The sequence below is a fragment of the Theropithecus gelada genome, chromosome 1 (genome assembly GCF_003255815.1).
Source record: "Theropithecus gelada isolate Dixy chromosome 1, Tgel_1.0, whole genome shotgun sequence".
Taxonomy (NCBI): domain Eukaryota; kingdom Metazoa; phylum Chordata; class Mammalia; order Primates; family Cercopithecidae; genus Theropithecus; species Theropithecus gelada.
The window spans coordinates 192,175,429-192,187,485 of record NC_037668.1 but is presented as its reverse complement, the minus strand read 5'-3'; the positions used below and the strand labels follow the sequence as shown (position 1 = coordinate 192,187,485).

The window sequence follows — 12,057 nt, the reverse complement described above, 5'->3', positions numbered from 1 at the left end:
GAAAACAGGAATATGCCAGTGTCCTTCTGATTGCCACGGTTACTCACTTTGCTTGTTTTGTCAAAGCAAGGAAGAGTAAGAAATTCTAGAAAGCTCACCTAGATTGTAGGCCCCAACAATAGGGACTTCCTTCTGTGTTTATGGAGTTCCCTGCCAAGCACCAAATATATTGTTGAATCTGTTTTAGGGCCCTTAGTTAGGAACCTTTAGGGCCTTTGCTAGGAACGCTAATCGCTGTGACAATCCAAGTAGCATGTGAACATTTGTCCTGAATACTTTTCCAGAATGAGATAGAAAAGAACCTCTCAAACAAACAAAAGGTCTCTAAAAAGGTAGGGAACTATGGTTGACTACAGTTTGTTAAATATTCTTATTTAAAAGTTCTCTACAACTTTTACAGAAAACTAAGTTATTTCCAACATTAGATTACATTTCTCATCTGTTATCTTTGTATTTTACTTACAGGGTTAGACAGACTGATATGCCTTGTCACTGGATCTCCAAGCATCAGAGATGTCATAGCCTTCCCAAAGTCCTTTCGGGGACATGACCTCATGAGTAATGCCCCAGATTCTATCCCTTCTGAGGAACTGAAGCCCTATCATATCCGAGTCTCCTGGCCAACAGACTCCAAAGCAGAAAGAGCTCATTGAGTCATGCATACCATCCAAAAAGTTGAGCTTTTAGGTTTTGTATACCACGCAGGAAGTTGAGCTTTTAGGTTTTGTCCTCTTTGCTTCCCCAAGGCTAAAATCAGATCTAGAGTTCTGCCACAGGTCTGACAATCAAGTCTTTAGATGGAAGGAATCCAGGCAACATTCTTCGCCACAATGAAGAAACAGAAGATACCCAATTTTGACTCGATCTCATGCATCATTCGGATTTTTTTTTGGTTAGGACTTTTTTTTGAAGTTCCTTTTTACTTAGGTGTGAAAGATGGTTCTTTGTTGGAATAATATAGTGGTTTAGTGTTTTCAAATCATGTTTTTCATACCCAGATAGTAGATTATTCACTTACGACAGAGGTAATCAGATCATGTGTGAAATGTGGGAAAATGCTTGCCCCTGTAAACTAGTGAGTTGATAGTTTGCTTCATAATCCTTATCAAGAGAATCATATAAATTAAGCTTTATAATGACATTTCAACCATCAACATAATGTAATGAGTAGCATATTTTATAATAATGCAGAAAACATCACTGAAATGAGAGTCACAAATTTTTTTTCAGCCTGAGCAAGTTACATAAACCTCTCTTAGCCTCTCTTCCTGCTAATGTGTAAAATACATACTTGCCCTGGCTACCTCACAGGGCTTTTATTGCTGGAATCAGAAGAGATAACATATATGGAAGATAAGTGAATAAAAGTACTCTGAAAAACTATAAAGCATTCCAGAAATGTGAGATGATCTTATCCATCCATAAATAGGTAGATATATCCCTATATATTTAGTTTCAGATTAAACAAAACTGACATCAATAGTAAAAGTCATTTTACTTACCAATTTTCTGTTTACATTTTTAGTTTTAAAGATATTATTGGCCGGGAGTGGTGGCTCACACCTGTAATCCCAGCACTTTGGGAGACCGAGGTGGGTGGATCACTTGAGGTCAGGAGTTCAATACCAGCCTGGCCAACATAGTGAAACCCTGTCTCTACTAAAAACACAAAAATTAGTGGGGCATGGTGGCGCATGCCTGTAATCCCAGCTACTCGGGAGGCTGAGGCGTGAGGTTTGTTTGAACCTGGGAGATGGAGGTTGCAATGAGCCAAGATGGTGCCATTGCACTCCAGCCTGGGTGACAGAGCAAGACTCCATCTCAAAAAAAAAGATAACAAAGATATTATTAATCACTGAACACTATTTTCTCTCAATTATAAGTAATTGAAAATTCTAATCCACCTTAGATTAACCTCAAATGTGCAAAAAAGTGAACACCAAAACTCATTGTGATTTTAAGTTCTAATCATACACGTAAAAGTTTTAATAATAATTATAAAATGAGGCTGAGTGCAGTGGCTCATGCCTGTAATCCCAGCACTTTGGGAGACTGAGGCGCATGGATCACAAGGTCAAGAGATTGAGACTATCCTGGCCAACATGGTGAAACCCATCTCTACTAAAAATACAAAAATTAGCCAGGCATGGTGGCGCATGCCTGTAGTCCCAGCTACTCAGGAGGCTGAGGCAGGAGACTCATTTGAACCCAGGAGGCAGAGGTTGCAGTGAGCCAAGGTCACGCCACTGCACTCCAGGCTGGCGACAGAATAAGACTCCATTTCAAAAAAATACATAAAATGAGAACAAGGTCTTGATCAGTGATTTTGAAATTGTTCTCTTCTACTCAGTCTTCACTTCTGCCTTGAAATTATTTTGATTTATAACTTTTTTCTTTTTTTTTGAGACGGAGTCTCACTCTGTTGCCCAGGTTAGAGTGCAGTGGCGCCATCTTGGCTCACTGCAACCTCCGCCTCCCGGGTTCAAGTGATTCTTCTGCCTCAGCCTATTTAATTAGTTTATTATTGATTTAATGATTTTTAAAAGTTTAATTCATTTTAAAATAACCCATTACATGTTAACACAAATAGCAAGTTTTTATTTTATTTTGAGACAGAGTCTCACTCTGTTCCCCAGGCTGGAGTGCGGTGTTGCGATCTCGGCTCACTTCAACCTCCACCTCCCAGGTTCAGGCAGTTTTCCTGCCTCAGCCTCCTGAGTAGTTGGGACCACAGGTGGCCACCACCACGCCTGGCTAATTTTTGTATTTTTAGTAAAGATGGGGTTTTGCCATGTTGGCCAGGCTGGTCTCAAGCTCCTGGCCTCAGGTGATCTGCCTGCCTCAGCCTCCCAAAGTGCTAGGATTACAAAGGCGTGAGCCACCATACTCAGCCATGTTTTTGTTTTAAAAATAAGTATTTTCAAAAAAAAAAAAAAATAGAAGAGTAACGTTGTTTTGTATTTCTGCAAATTTTTTTTTCTGGCTTAATAGAAGACACTAGATTCTGATATCTGCTTCTGTATCCCATCTGTTATATGCTGTTTTGGTTGAAGTATATGAAGAAAATCTCGCCCCACTCAAATATAAAGTTGGAAAAGGGAGGAGTATTTTAATAGCTTTCTCTGATAATTATGGATATTCTCTTTGATACCACACCAAAATATGACAAGTAGTAGAGTTCCTTAAAGGTTAGTTGCAATGTGGATTCTGAAATCATATTGATAAGCTTTTCTAAAGCCCATTGGTGTACCTTATATTTAAATATAATTTTTACCTATGTGTGATGATATTTGTAACACCAGTCCAGTCATTGATCATTTGGAAAATAATTGGTTCACTGAGTTATGCAAATCTTCCAAATGTTGACACATTTGGATATACAATGTCTAAAATAAAATACCATTAATTAATATTATCATCAATCTCATTACAAAAATCTTTTAAGTCTGAGGAAGCTATAAGGGCACAGAGGTGTATACAAGCCTTCCAAAATTTTAAGTTTCATTTGGAAGCTTGAGTTTTATCATTGGCAACAAATACCATCAGTTTTTTCCAAGCTTACTTGTTATTTTTTGAGCAAGTCTCTGCCAAAATTACCCCTAAAATATGAGTAATTTGTCAGATTTTTTTCAACTAAAAATGTTCTGTGAAAAAAGCAGCTAGTTCAGCTTGTATCTCAAACAATTGTAACTACTTTTTCTAGGGGAAAAAATATCTAGAAATCCATACTTTGTGGCAGACGTGCTTCATGCATACTTCCCATTTTGTCACACAGCATATCAAAATAACGTGTACTCAAGGTCTACTAACAACTAAAATTCCAAAACTGCTAAACAACTGCTGAATAAGGTAATCCAATTTTTAAATATTGTATTTTATTTGAGACATCTCACCCTGTCACTCAGGCTGGAGTCCAGTGGTGTGAACACAGCTCACTGCAGCCTCAACCTCCTGGGCTCAAGCAATCGTCTCACCTCAGTCTCATGAGTGGCTGGGACTACAGGCATGCACCATCATGCCCGGCTCACTTTTTTTTTTTTTTTTTTAATTGTAGAGACAGAGTTTCATTATGTTGCCCAGGCCGGTCTTGAACTCCTGGACTCAAGCAATCCCCCCCGCCTTGGTTTCCCAAAGCGCTGGGATTACAGGCGTGAGCCACTACATACAACTTAAATCCTTTAATATGCCTGTCAAAGTTTTCTGATTCAGAAAATCACACTTATATATAAAAGGGAGAACAAGAGTCTGGATGTGGTGGCTCACGCCTGTAATCCCAGCACTTTGGGAGGCTAGGTGGGCAGATCACAAGGTCAGGAGTTCGAGACCAGCCTGGCCAACATGGTGAAACCCCCTCTCTACTAAAAATATAAAAATAACCAGGCATGGTGGCGCACGCCTGTAATCCCCAGCTACTCGGGAGGCTGAGACAGGAGAATCGCTTGAACCTGGGTGGCAGAGGTTGCAGTGAGCCAAGATTGTGCCACTACATTTCAGCCTGGGCAACAAGAGCAAAACTCCATCTCAAAAAAAAAAAAGAGGGAACAAAAATAGAACTTGGCTGGACGCAATGGCTCATACCTGTAACCCCAGCACTTTGGGATGGTGGGGTGGTTGGATCACTTGAGGCCAGGAGTTCAAGACGAGCCTGGCTGAAGTGGTGAAACCCCATCTCTACTAAAAATACAAAAAAAAAAAAAAAAAAAAAAAGCTAGGTGTGGTGGCACATACCTGTCATCCCAGCTACTCAGGTAGCTGAGGCACGAGAATCACTTGAGCCTAGGAGGCCCAGGCTGGAGTGAGGTGGCACGATCTTGGTTCACTGCAACCTCCACCTCCAGGGTTCAGAGTAGCTGGGACTACAGGCCCACACCACCACACCCGGCTAATTTTCGTTTTTTTCCAGTAGAGACTGGGTTTTGCCATGTTGGCCAGGCTAGTATCGAAGCCTGAGCCATCACACCTGGTGAAAAGATACTTTGAAATGTAACATCGTTTTTCACTTCTAAATCAAGGTATTTTACCAATTTCAGTCTTTGGTACCTCCCCAAAAACTGATCTACCACATTTGCAGTTTCATTCATTTTTTTCAACATTAAGGAATAAACTTGAAGCGCTTACATTCTTGTGGGGGAAATAAGAAAAAAACACAGATAATGGTGGTCGCATGAAGAGTAAAGGGTAACCATTTGTGGTAGGTGGTGCTAGTTTTTTGTTTTTTTTTTGTTTTTTTTTTTTTTTGAGACAGTCTTGCTCTGTCACCTAGGCTGGAGCAGTGGCATGATCTCAGCTCACCGCAACCTCCACCTCCCAGGTTCAAGCGATTCTCCTGCCTCAGCCTCCCGAGTAGCTGGGATCACAGGTGCACACCACCACACCTGGCTAATTTTTGTATTTTTAGTAGAGATGGGGCTTTCACCATGTTGGTCAGGCTGGTCTCAAACTCCTGACCATGTGATCCACCCGCCTCGGCCTCCCAAAGTGCTGGGATTATAGGCATAAGCCACCACGCCCAGCCTTTTTATTTTCTTTTTTGAGATGGAGTCTTACCCTGTCACCCAGGCTGGAGTGCAGTGACACGATCTCAGGTCACTGCAACCTCAGCCTCCGGAGTAGCTGGGATTACAGGAGGCCACCACTACACCCGGCTAGATTTTTGTAATTTTTTTTAGTAGAGATGGGGTTTCACCATGTTGGCCAGGTTGGTCCTGAAATCCTGACCTCAGGTGATCCGCTCACCTCAGCACCCAGCCAGGTGTTAGATTTTTTACAACCTGTGTGAAACATTTGGGTGGGCCCCAGGAAATGAAAGAATGTTTATTTGGGGAAGGGGGAGGCCTTTTTTCTTAGACAAAATTTACATGTATTCCCCATCTACAAAAATTATATGCATTTAGTGCATAAGCTGACATTTCAATGAGATTGTGAAATGACCACAATGGGGAGAGTCCTGAAGAAAATACCAAGTATAAAAAGCCAGAAGAGGCCAGGCACACTGGCTCAGGCCTGCAATCCCAGCACTTTGGGAGGACGGGGTTTCGTCTCTACTAAAAATACCAAAATGAGCCTGTTGCAATGGCAGAGGCTGAGGAGAATCGCTTGAACCCAAGGACGTGGAGGTTGCAGTGAGCAGTGGTTGAGATCACGCCATTGCACTCCAGCCTGGACAACAGGGATTCAGTCTCAAAAAAAAGGAATTCAGAGGGTAAGTGGAAACAAGTTTTATTATCATTAATGGGACTAAAGCGCTTTAGTCCAGAAACTCAGATTTGTAAAACCATTACTGCTAACATCATTATAAGCACAGCTGTACTGACACTCAAAAATCCACCCACCTTGGAATTTTGGCCCCTTGGTCCTACATTTCCCTGAGGCAGATTGCTTTAAACACCAGTTGTGCCCCTTATACCCACTTTTGGCATCCCTAAACACTTGCTTGCCAAAAACCTATCACCATGGCTATGGATTGTAGATTTTCCCAATTCCATTAATTCCTATCACTAGTTGGGCATTTCTATAGCTTATTTTCCCAGCCTCAGACTCACCATGACTTTCTCAAAAGTAGCTCCATCAATACTTTAAGCTGAAAACCAATTAGCAGAGGCCTATGAAACCTGACAATTTGCTCATATGGGGAATTAGGAAATACTGCACTTTAACGCGTAAGACACCTTGTAAAATACCCATATGAAGGGGTGGCCTGCCCCTCCACACCCGTGGGCATTTCTCATCAGGTGGAACAAGAGACTTGAGAAGAGAGGCACAGAGACAAAGTATAAAGAAAAGTGGGCCTAGGGGACCAGCGCTCAGCATATGGAGGACCCGCGGGGACCCCTCAGTATTTATTGATCATTATCTTTACCATCTCAGAGAGCGGGAAGTGGCAGGACAATAGGGTCATAGTAGGGAGATCAGCAAGACGTATGAATAAAGATCTGTGTCATGAGTAAGGAAAAGTGCTGTGCTTTGATGTGCATATATACAAACATCTCCATAAACATTTTCAGTGCATAAAGAGCAGCATTGCTGCTAGCACGTCCCACCTCCAGGTGGTTTACAATATACGATTGGGTTTTACATTCCATTGCCCAGGGACGGGCAGGAGACAGAGGCCTGCCTTCCTTTCACTAATCCTCCTCAGCACAGGCACAGACCTTTTATAGGTGTCGGGCTGGGGGATGATCAGGTCTTTCCCTTCCTAATGAGGCCATATTTCAGACTATCACATGGGGAGAAACCTTGGACAATACCTAGCTTGCCTAGGCAGAGGTCCCTGCGGCCTTCTGCAGTGTTTGTGTCCCTGGGTACTTGAGATTAGAGTATGGTGATGACTGTAGCAAGCATACTGCCTTCAGGCACTTGTTTCACAAAGCACATCCTGCACAGCCCCAAATCCATTAAACCTTGAGTTGACACAGCAAGTCTCCGCAAGGACAGGGTTGGGGGTACGGTTACAGATTAACAGCATCTCAAGGCAGAAGAATTTTTCTTAGAACAAAACAAAATGGAGTCTCTGTCCACTTCTTTCTACATAGACACAGTAACAGTCTGATCTCTTTTCCCCACACCCATAAAATTTTAACTGGCTGCAGTGTTAAATGCCATGGAGTTATAATAGCCTTTGAATGTGATTTATGCTTACAACGAATGAACAGATGAAAAGCACTGTGCTTTTTAAAGTAAATACTATACACTCCAAATGGATTGCAAAAATTTATTAAAATTGGAGACACTGCTTTAATCTTCTTGTGCCATGAGACTCCATCAGGCTGTCTACAAAGACCATTGGGAGGCTGAGGATCACTTGAGCCCAGAAGTCTGAGGCTGTAGTAAGCCTCAAAGGGCCACTGCACTCCAGCTTGGGTGAGGCAAGACCCTGTCTCAAAAAATAAGACAGACTTTTAGCCACATTTCCAGACTTCAATTAAAATGCTACATGGGAATGCAGAATATCAGATCTTTTATTGTCATCAGGTAATCAGTGAGAGAGTTCAAGCTGGACTGAGGTCATCATGTATTCTGCAATTATAATAGTTCCGATATTTCCAATCCTCACCTTTCAAGTGGTAAGCTACATGCTTGCTTGCTGTGGTCATTAAAAACCCTGAAAGCAAAGACAACATATTAATCATGGCAAAAAACAAACGTGTGATGCTTGTTAGTAGAGTAACCTCAGAATCAAAATGGAACGGTTTTATAGTGATATCATTATATTTCATTTGGCAGAATCATTACATCATTGGTTACGTTGAAAATTATCACATGTACCAAAAGCTGACTCACCTAGTTTAGGATAACAGGTCTGCCTGTTTGAAGATGAAAAATAATCCCATTTAAAATTTCCCTACTCAATTTCCTTTTCAGTCACATTTCAACTTTCAAACAGCTAATCACTCCCATCTACAGATTAAGGTGTATATGCCACTAAAACCTTTTGCCACCTTAAAAATTTCCTTAAAAGTTTAAACTAACCTGCAATTCTTCAAGCATGAATTCTGAGTCCTGAAATTAAGGGACAATACACAGTAAGACAACTTGCATACAATTAAGGGTAACCCAAAATCTCCAAACACTGTAGAATGACTATATTCCCCTTTTCAGGGCATAAACTAGAATGTTACAGCCAGATACATCAGATAGGAGCGAAAGACTTAATATTGCTCATCAGCGTTAGTCTGCTGAACTATGTTATCATCATTGTATCGGCTTTACAACACTTTAAAAACTAGACTTGAGGTGGGACCCGGTGGCTCATGCCTGTAATCCCAGCACTTTGGGAGGTCAATGCGCACAGATCACTTGAGGTGAAGGGTTGGAGACCAGCCTGAACAACATGGCGGTACAAAAATTAGCCAGGCGTGGTGGCACATGGCTGTAATCCCAGCTACTCAGGAGGATGAGGCAGGAGAATCCCTAGAACCCGGGAGGCAGAGGTTGCAGTGAGCTGATAGTGCCACTGCACTCCATTCCGGGCAAGAGCTAGACTCTGGCCTCAATTAAAAAAAAAAACAACAACTTGGGACTGCTATACCTTTGCTTCTTTAAAACTTGCTCCACACGGTGTAGTCAAGTCGACTCTCCATACCTGCAGAAATTTAATCTCCTTTACCAACAGGTAGAAGTAATAGGTGGATTTCTAAAAGATTTCCCAACTACTGTTTCAGTTTAAGATTAATCTCCATTTTCTTTCAGAGAGATTCCCATCTGCTTTAATTTTAAAATCATCACTAACAGTAGCTCACTCAATAAACATGTTAACATCAATAAAACATACCTTTAAAAGGTCTCCAAACATCGGCACCTGAAAAAGTTTCACACCATTTCCTACACTGAATATCATTTACTTTTCAAAGTAAACAATATTCAAATATTTACTTTCAAATATCTTATCTAATGCTTTTAAATAACTGCTTTAAAGTACTTTCATACTGCCTACTTTTCAAAATTTTCTAACAAAACGACTCTGTAACAGTCATCAATTAGTAAGACCACATTTCAGAAACAAACAAGCTAGAGGAACTATCTTCATGTCCTTACCCAAGCAAGCCATCCACGGATAAAAATGTTACCAGGAGGTGGAATACAAATGAGGCCTTCTATTAAAATGCTAAACATCATTAAATTCTTTTCAAAGTTGTCTGTCACAGGGTTCTTCAGTGTTACCTTCTGTCTACACGCTCATTTCAGGTCAGACATTTGATCAACATCATTACACAAACCCCGTTCCAAACATGCTCAAGGAAAATACACACTGTTCCAAACATGTTCAAGGAAAACAGTATTCATCAGCCAAGCCTTAAACCATTAGCTCAGCAGTAAGCATATCACTATCAGCATTTTCATTAATACTTACCAGAAACATAAAGCTGGTCCAGACAAGTTGGACTCCACCTAAAAATTAAGAGTGGTCTTAGAATAGCCACAGATGAATTTCCCCCCACCTGCCAAAACTAACAAATGCCTTTAATCAGTTAGAGCTAATTAAGACCTTCATGTTCAGTCAGTATTTGCTTATCATCATCTAGGCTGCATTTACAAACTTTTTTATAATCATTAACAGGACAAGAACCCGCCATTTATTTAATGCATTTAGCACTGGTAGGAAGTAACTCTAAAAAGCCATTTGTGCCGTAGGCAGTTTGCCCAGTTACCTGTTTACTTGGATATAATTTTACTTACCATTTCAACTTCTAGTTTTCTGTCTAATGCCTGTAATTTTAATACAAAATTGTCAGTAAATAATATTTTAATGGTAGATTGGTGGTACACTGCTTAACTAGTAACAGCAAACCGCAACCACCCCAGACACATCAGACACAAAGTACATTTCTTCATGATTCAATCTGCTGAACTATGCAACCATCATAGTATCTGGTTTCACGTTTTCCTCAGTATTAAATTTAGTATCAATATGAGAGCAAAACTCTCATTTGAAAAGTGGGGAGAAAAACACTAATATATATAAAATCGTTCATTTGGCTATTTTCTAATCCCTCAAAAAGTGAGAAGTACAATATAGAGGTTTCTCACCTGTATGCCAATGGCTTGAGTTAGGCTTGCTCTTTAGGACCTGGGAAGAAACAACTTCATGTGAACTTAGGTGTACTCTCTATGTTCCCCAAATCACCATTTTGGGTGCCTCAGTTAAGATAATGGTGGTTAAGCTCCTCATCATTCTAGCAGTCAAGAGTAGCAAATAAACTGTCATCATTGTGGCACATCCAGTGACTTTAAATCTTTTTGAAGGAATTTTCAACTTACTTCAGTAGCTATTGTCATCCCTCCTTTGGGAGGCAACTAGAAAACAAAAAGATGCAAGCAGAACAGTGAGAATGAACCTTACTGCAGTCACGCTAAATATCAATGCTGTTAATATTAAAGCCTCAGAATAGAATTTCAGAAATCCCTTCTGTCCACTACTCTTAAAAGCATCACAGGCTAAGACCATCTCTTAGATTTCATTCTTCCCACCGTACTTTCCCCGATTCTTACCTGTCCATAAGGTGCTATCGAGAGCCACATTGCATCTGCACCCAGCACCATACCTAAAGAGATCGGGTACAGATTTTAATTCATTGTTCCACGCTTCTTTATGTCGTGTTTTTAAATCAATGATGCAGGTAACATATCATTATCTAGCGACAGGTAAAGAATACACTTAATGTTACAAAGGAGCACTGCACCCGCAGTTAAGAACCACTAACGGCCAGGCGCAGTGGCTCACGCCTAGTAATTCCAGCACTTTGGGAGACCACGGCTGGTGGATCACTCCAAGTCAGGAGTTCAAGACCAGTCTGGCCAACATGATGAGACCTACTAAAAATATAAAAGCCTACCCTGGGGGCGCGCGCCTGTAGTCCCAGTTACTTGGGAGGCTGGGGCAGAACTACTTGAACTAGGACGCGGAGGTTGCTATGAACCGAGATGGCGCCACTGCATTCCCGCCTGGGTGACAGAATGAGGCTCGGTCTCAAAAAAAAAAAAAAAAAAAAGGAAAAAGAAACACTAATGGAAATATTGGTGGCAGCGCGGAATGCAGGCACTTAGAGAAGCACGTGGACGGCATCTCGGAATGCAGGCACTTAGAGAAGCACGTGGACTCCCACCGCCAGCCTTTCCTGAGGGCGGACGGCTGATGGGAGGCTCGGGTCACGGCCCTTAACAATAGCTTACTAGGGTGACTCGGCATGTGCCACCATCAGAGGAGTTGGCATTCATCATTACTCTCAGATGTCCCTACCAACACAGGCTTCATCACAGGCAGGGCACGAGAGCCGAGGCTTCTCCGTAGTTCTACCCGAACAACATAGTCGCAGCTTAGGTCACGGATGCACCAAACGTGCAATCCCCCACCATCCTCAACTTGTACGCCCTGCAAAGGCGCACGACTGGCTTAGAAGGCCCAATCAGTTCAGGGTGACCTTAGCTGACAAAGGATGGAGGGCCCCAAAACCCGCAACATTCGCAAAGATAAAACATACCTCACAACAGTCGGCGCCCACCTCGAAAAGACAATATGGTGCCTGGGCTCCCGCATATAAGAGTTCTTGTGATGACGTC

At 41.6% G+C, this 12,057-nt stretch overlaps 1 protein-coding gene, 1 long non-coding RNA gene and 10 other non-coding genes across 16 annotated transcripts in view; 1 reads left to right on the top strand and 11 right to left on the bottom strand.

Annotated features, from left to right (window-relative positions):
• The window catches only part of DARS2 (aspartyl-tRNA synthetase 2, mitochondrial), a 34,523-nt gene extending 33,022 nt beyond the window's left edge, over positions 1-1,501 (top strand). The window contains exons 17-18 of one of the 2 annotated variants that reach the window (XM_025404099.1): positions 466-674; positions 710-1,501. In XM_025404099.1, the coding sequence (XP_025259884.1) occupies positions 466-653 (188 nt within the window). In that variant the 3' untranslated portion in view covers positions 654-674; positions 710-1,501. Of the gene's footprint in view, positions 1-465; positions 688-709 lie in introns of both variants that reach the window. The other variant, XM_025404091.1, reaches the window with a different exon arrangement.
• A 6,196-nt stretch (positions 1,502-7,697) lies between these two features.
• Positions 7,698-12,013, bottom strand: LOC112610202. Of its 4 annotated transcripts, none has more exons than XR_003116288.1 (12): positions 11,979-12,013; positions 10,990-11,042; positions 10,759-10,794; positions 10,528-10,567; positions 10,177-10,206; positions 9,851-9,888; positions 9,272-9,298; positions 9,029-9,082; positions 8,470-8,499; positions 8,281-8,303; positions 8,054-8,101; positions 7,698-7,877 (listed from the first exon to the last, which is right to left on the bottom strand). It is a non-coding gene; the product is annotated as an uncharacterized LOC112610202 (long non-coding RNA). The 4 variants fall into 4 exon arrangements; XR_003116287.1 differs by having other exon boundaries at positions 7,698-7,873; XR_003116291.1 differs by lacking the exon at positions 8,281-8,303.
• LOC112615896 lies at positions 7,943-8,019 on the bottom strand. Its single transcript, XR_003117501.1, has one exon. It is a non-coding gene; the product is annotated as a small nucleolar RNA SNORD81 (small nucleolar RNA).
• Positions 8,166-8,242, bottom strand: LOC112616038. The gene has a single exon (XR_003117544.1). It is a non-coding gene; the product is annotated as a small nucleolar RNA SNORD47 (small nucleolar RNA).
• LOC112616068 lies at positions 8,622-8,703 on the bottom strand. The gene has a single exon (XR_003117556.1). It is a non-coding gene; the product is annotated as a small nucleolar RNA snR60/Z15/Z230/Z193/J17 (small nucleolar RNA).
• On the bottom strand, positions 9,151-9,233 carry LOC112615916. Its single transcript, XR_003117507.1, has one exon. It is a non-coding gene; the product is annotated as a small nucleolar RNA SNORD79 (small nucleolar RNA).
• On the bottom strand, positions 9,647-9,712 carry LOC112616240. The gene has a single exon (XR_003117599.1). It is a non-coding gene; the product is annotated as a small nucleolar RNA SNORD78 (small nucleolar RNA).
• On the bottom strand, positions 9,963-10,023 carry LOC112616061. Its single transcript, XR_003117553.1, has one exon. It is a non-coding gene; the product is annotated as a small nucleolar RNA SNORD44 (small nucleolar RNA).
• Positions 10,301-10,368, bottom strand: LOC112616233. Its single transcript, XR_003117597.1, has one exon. It is a non-coding gene; the product is annotated as a small nucleolar RNA SNORD77 (small nucleolar RNA).
• On the bottom strand, positions 10,634-10,715 carry LOC112615861. The gene has a single exon (XR_003117489.1). It is a non-coding gene; the product is annotated as a small nucleolar RNA SNORD24 (small nucleolar RNA).
• On the bottom strand, positions 10,877-10,937 carry LOC112616293. Its single transcript, XR_003117609.1, has one exon. It is a non-coding gene; the product is annotated as a small nucleolar RNA SNORD75 (small nucleolar RNA).
• LOC112616056 lies at positions 11,687-11,766 on the bottom strand. Its single transcript, XR_003117549.1, has one exon. It is a non-coding gene; the product is annotated as a small nucleolar RNA SNORD74 (small nucleolar RNA).
• Positions 12,014-12,057: the final 44 nt, after the last annotated feature.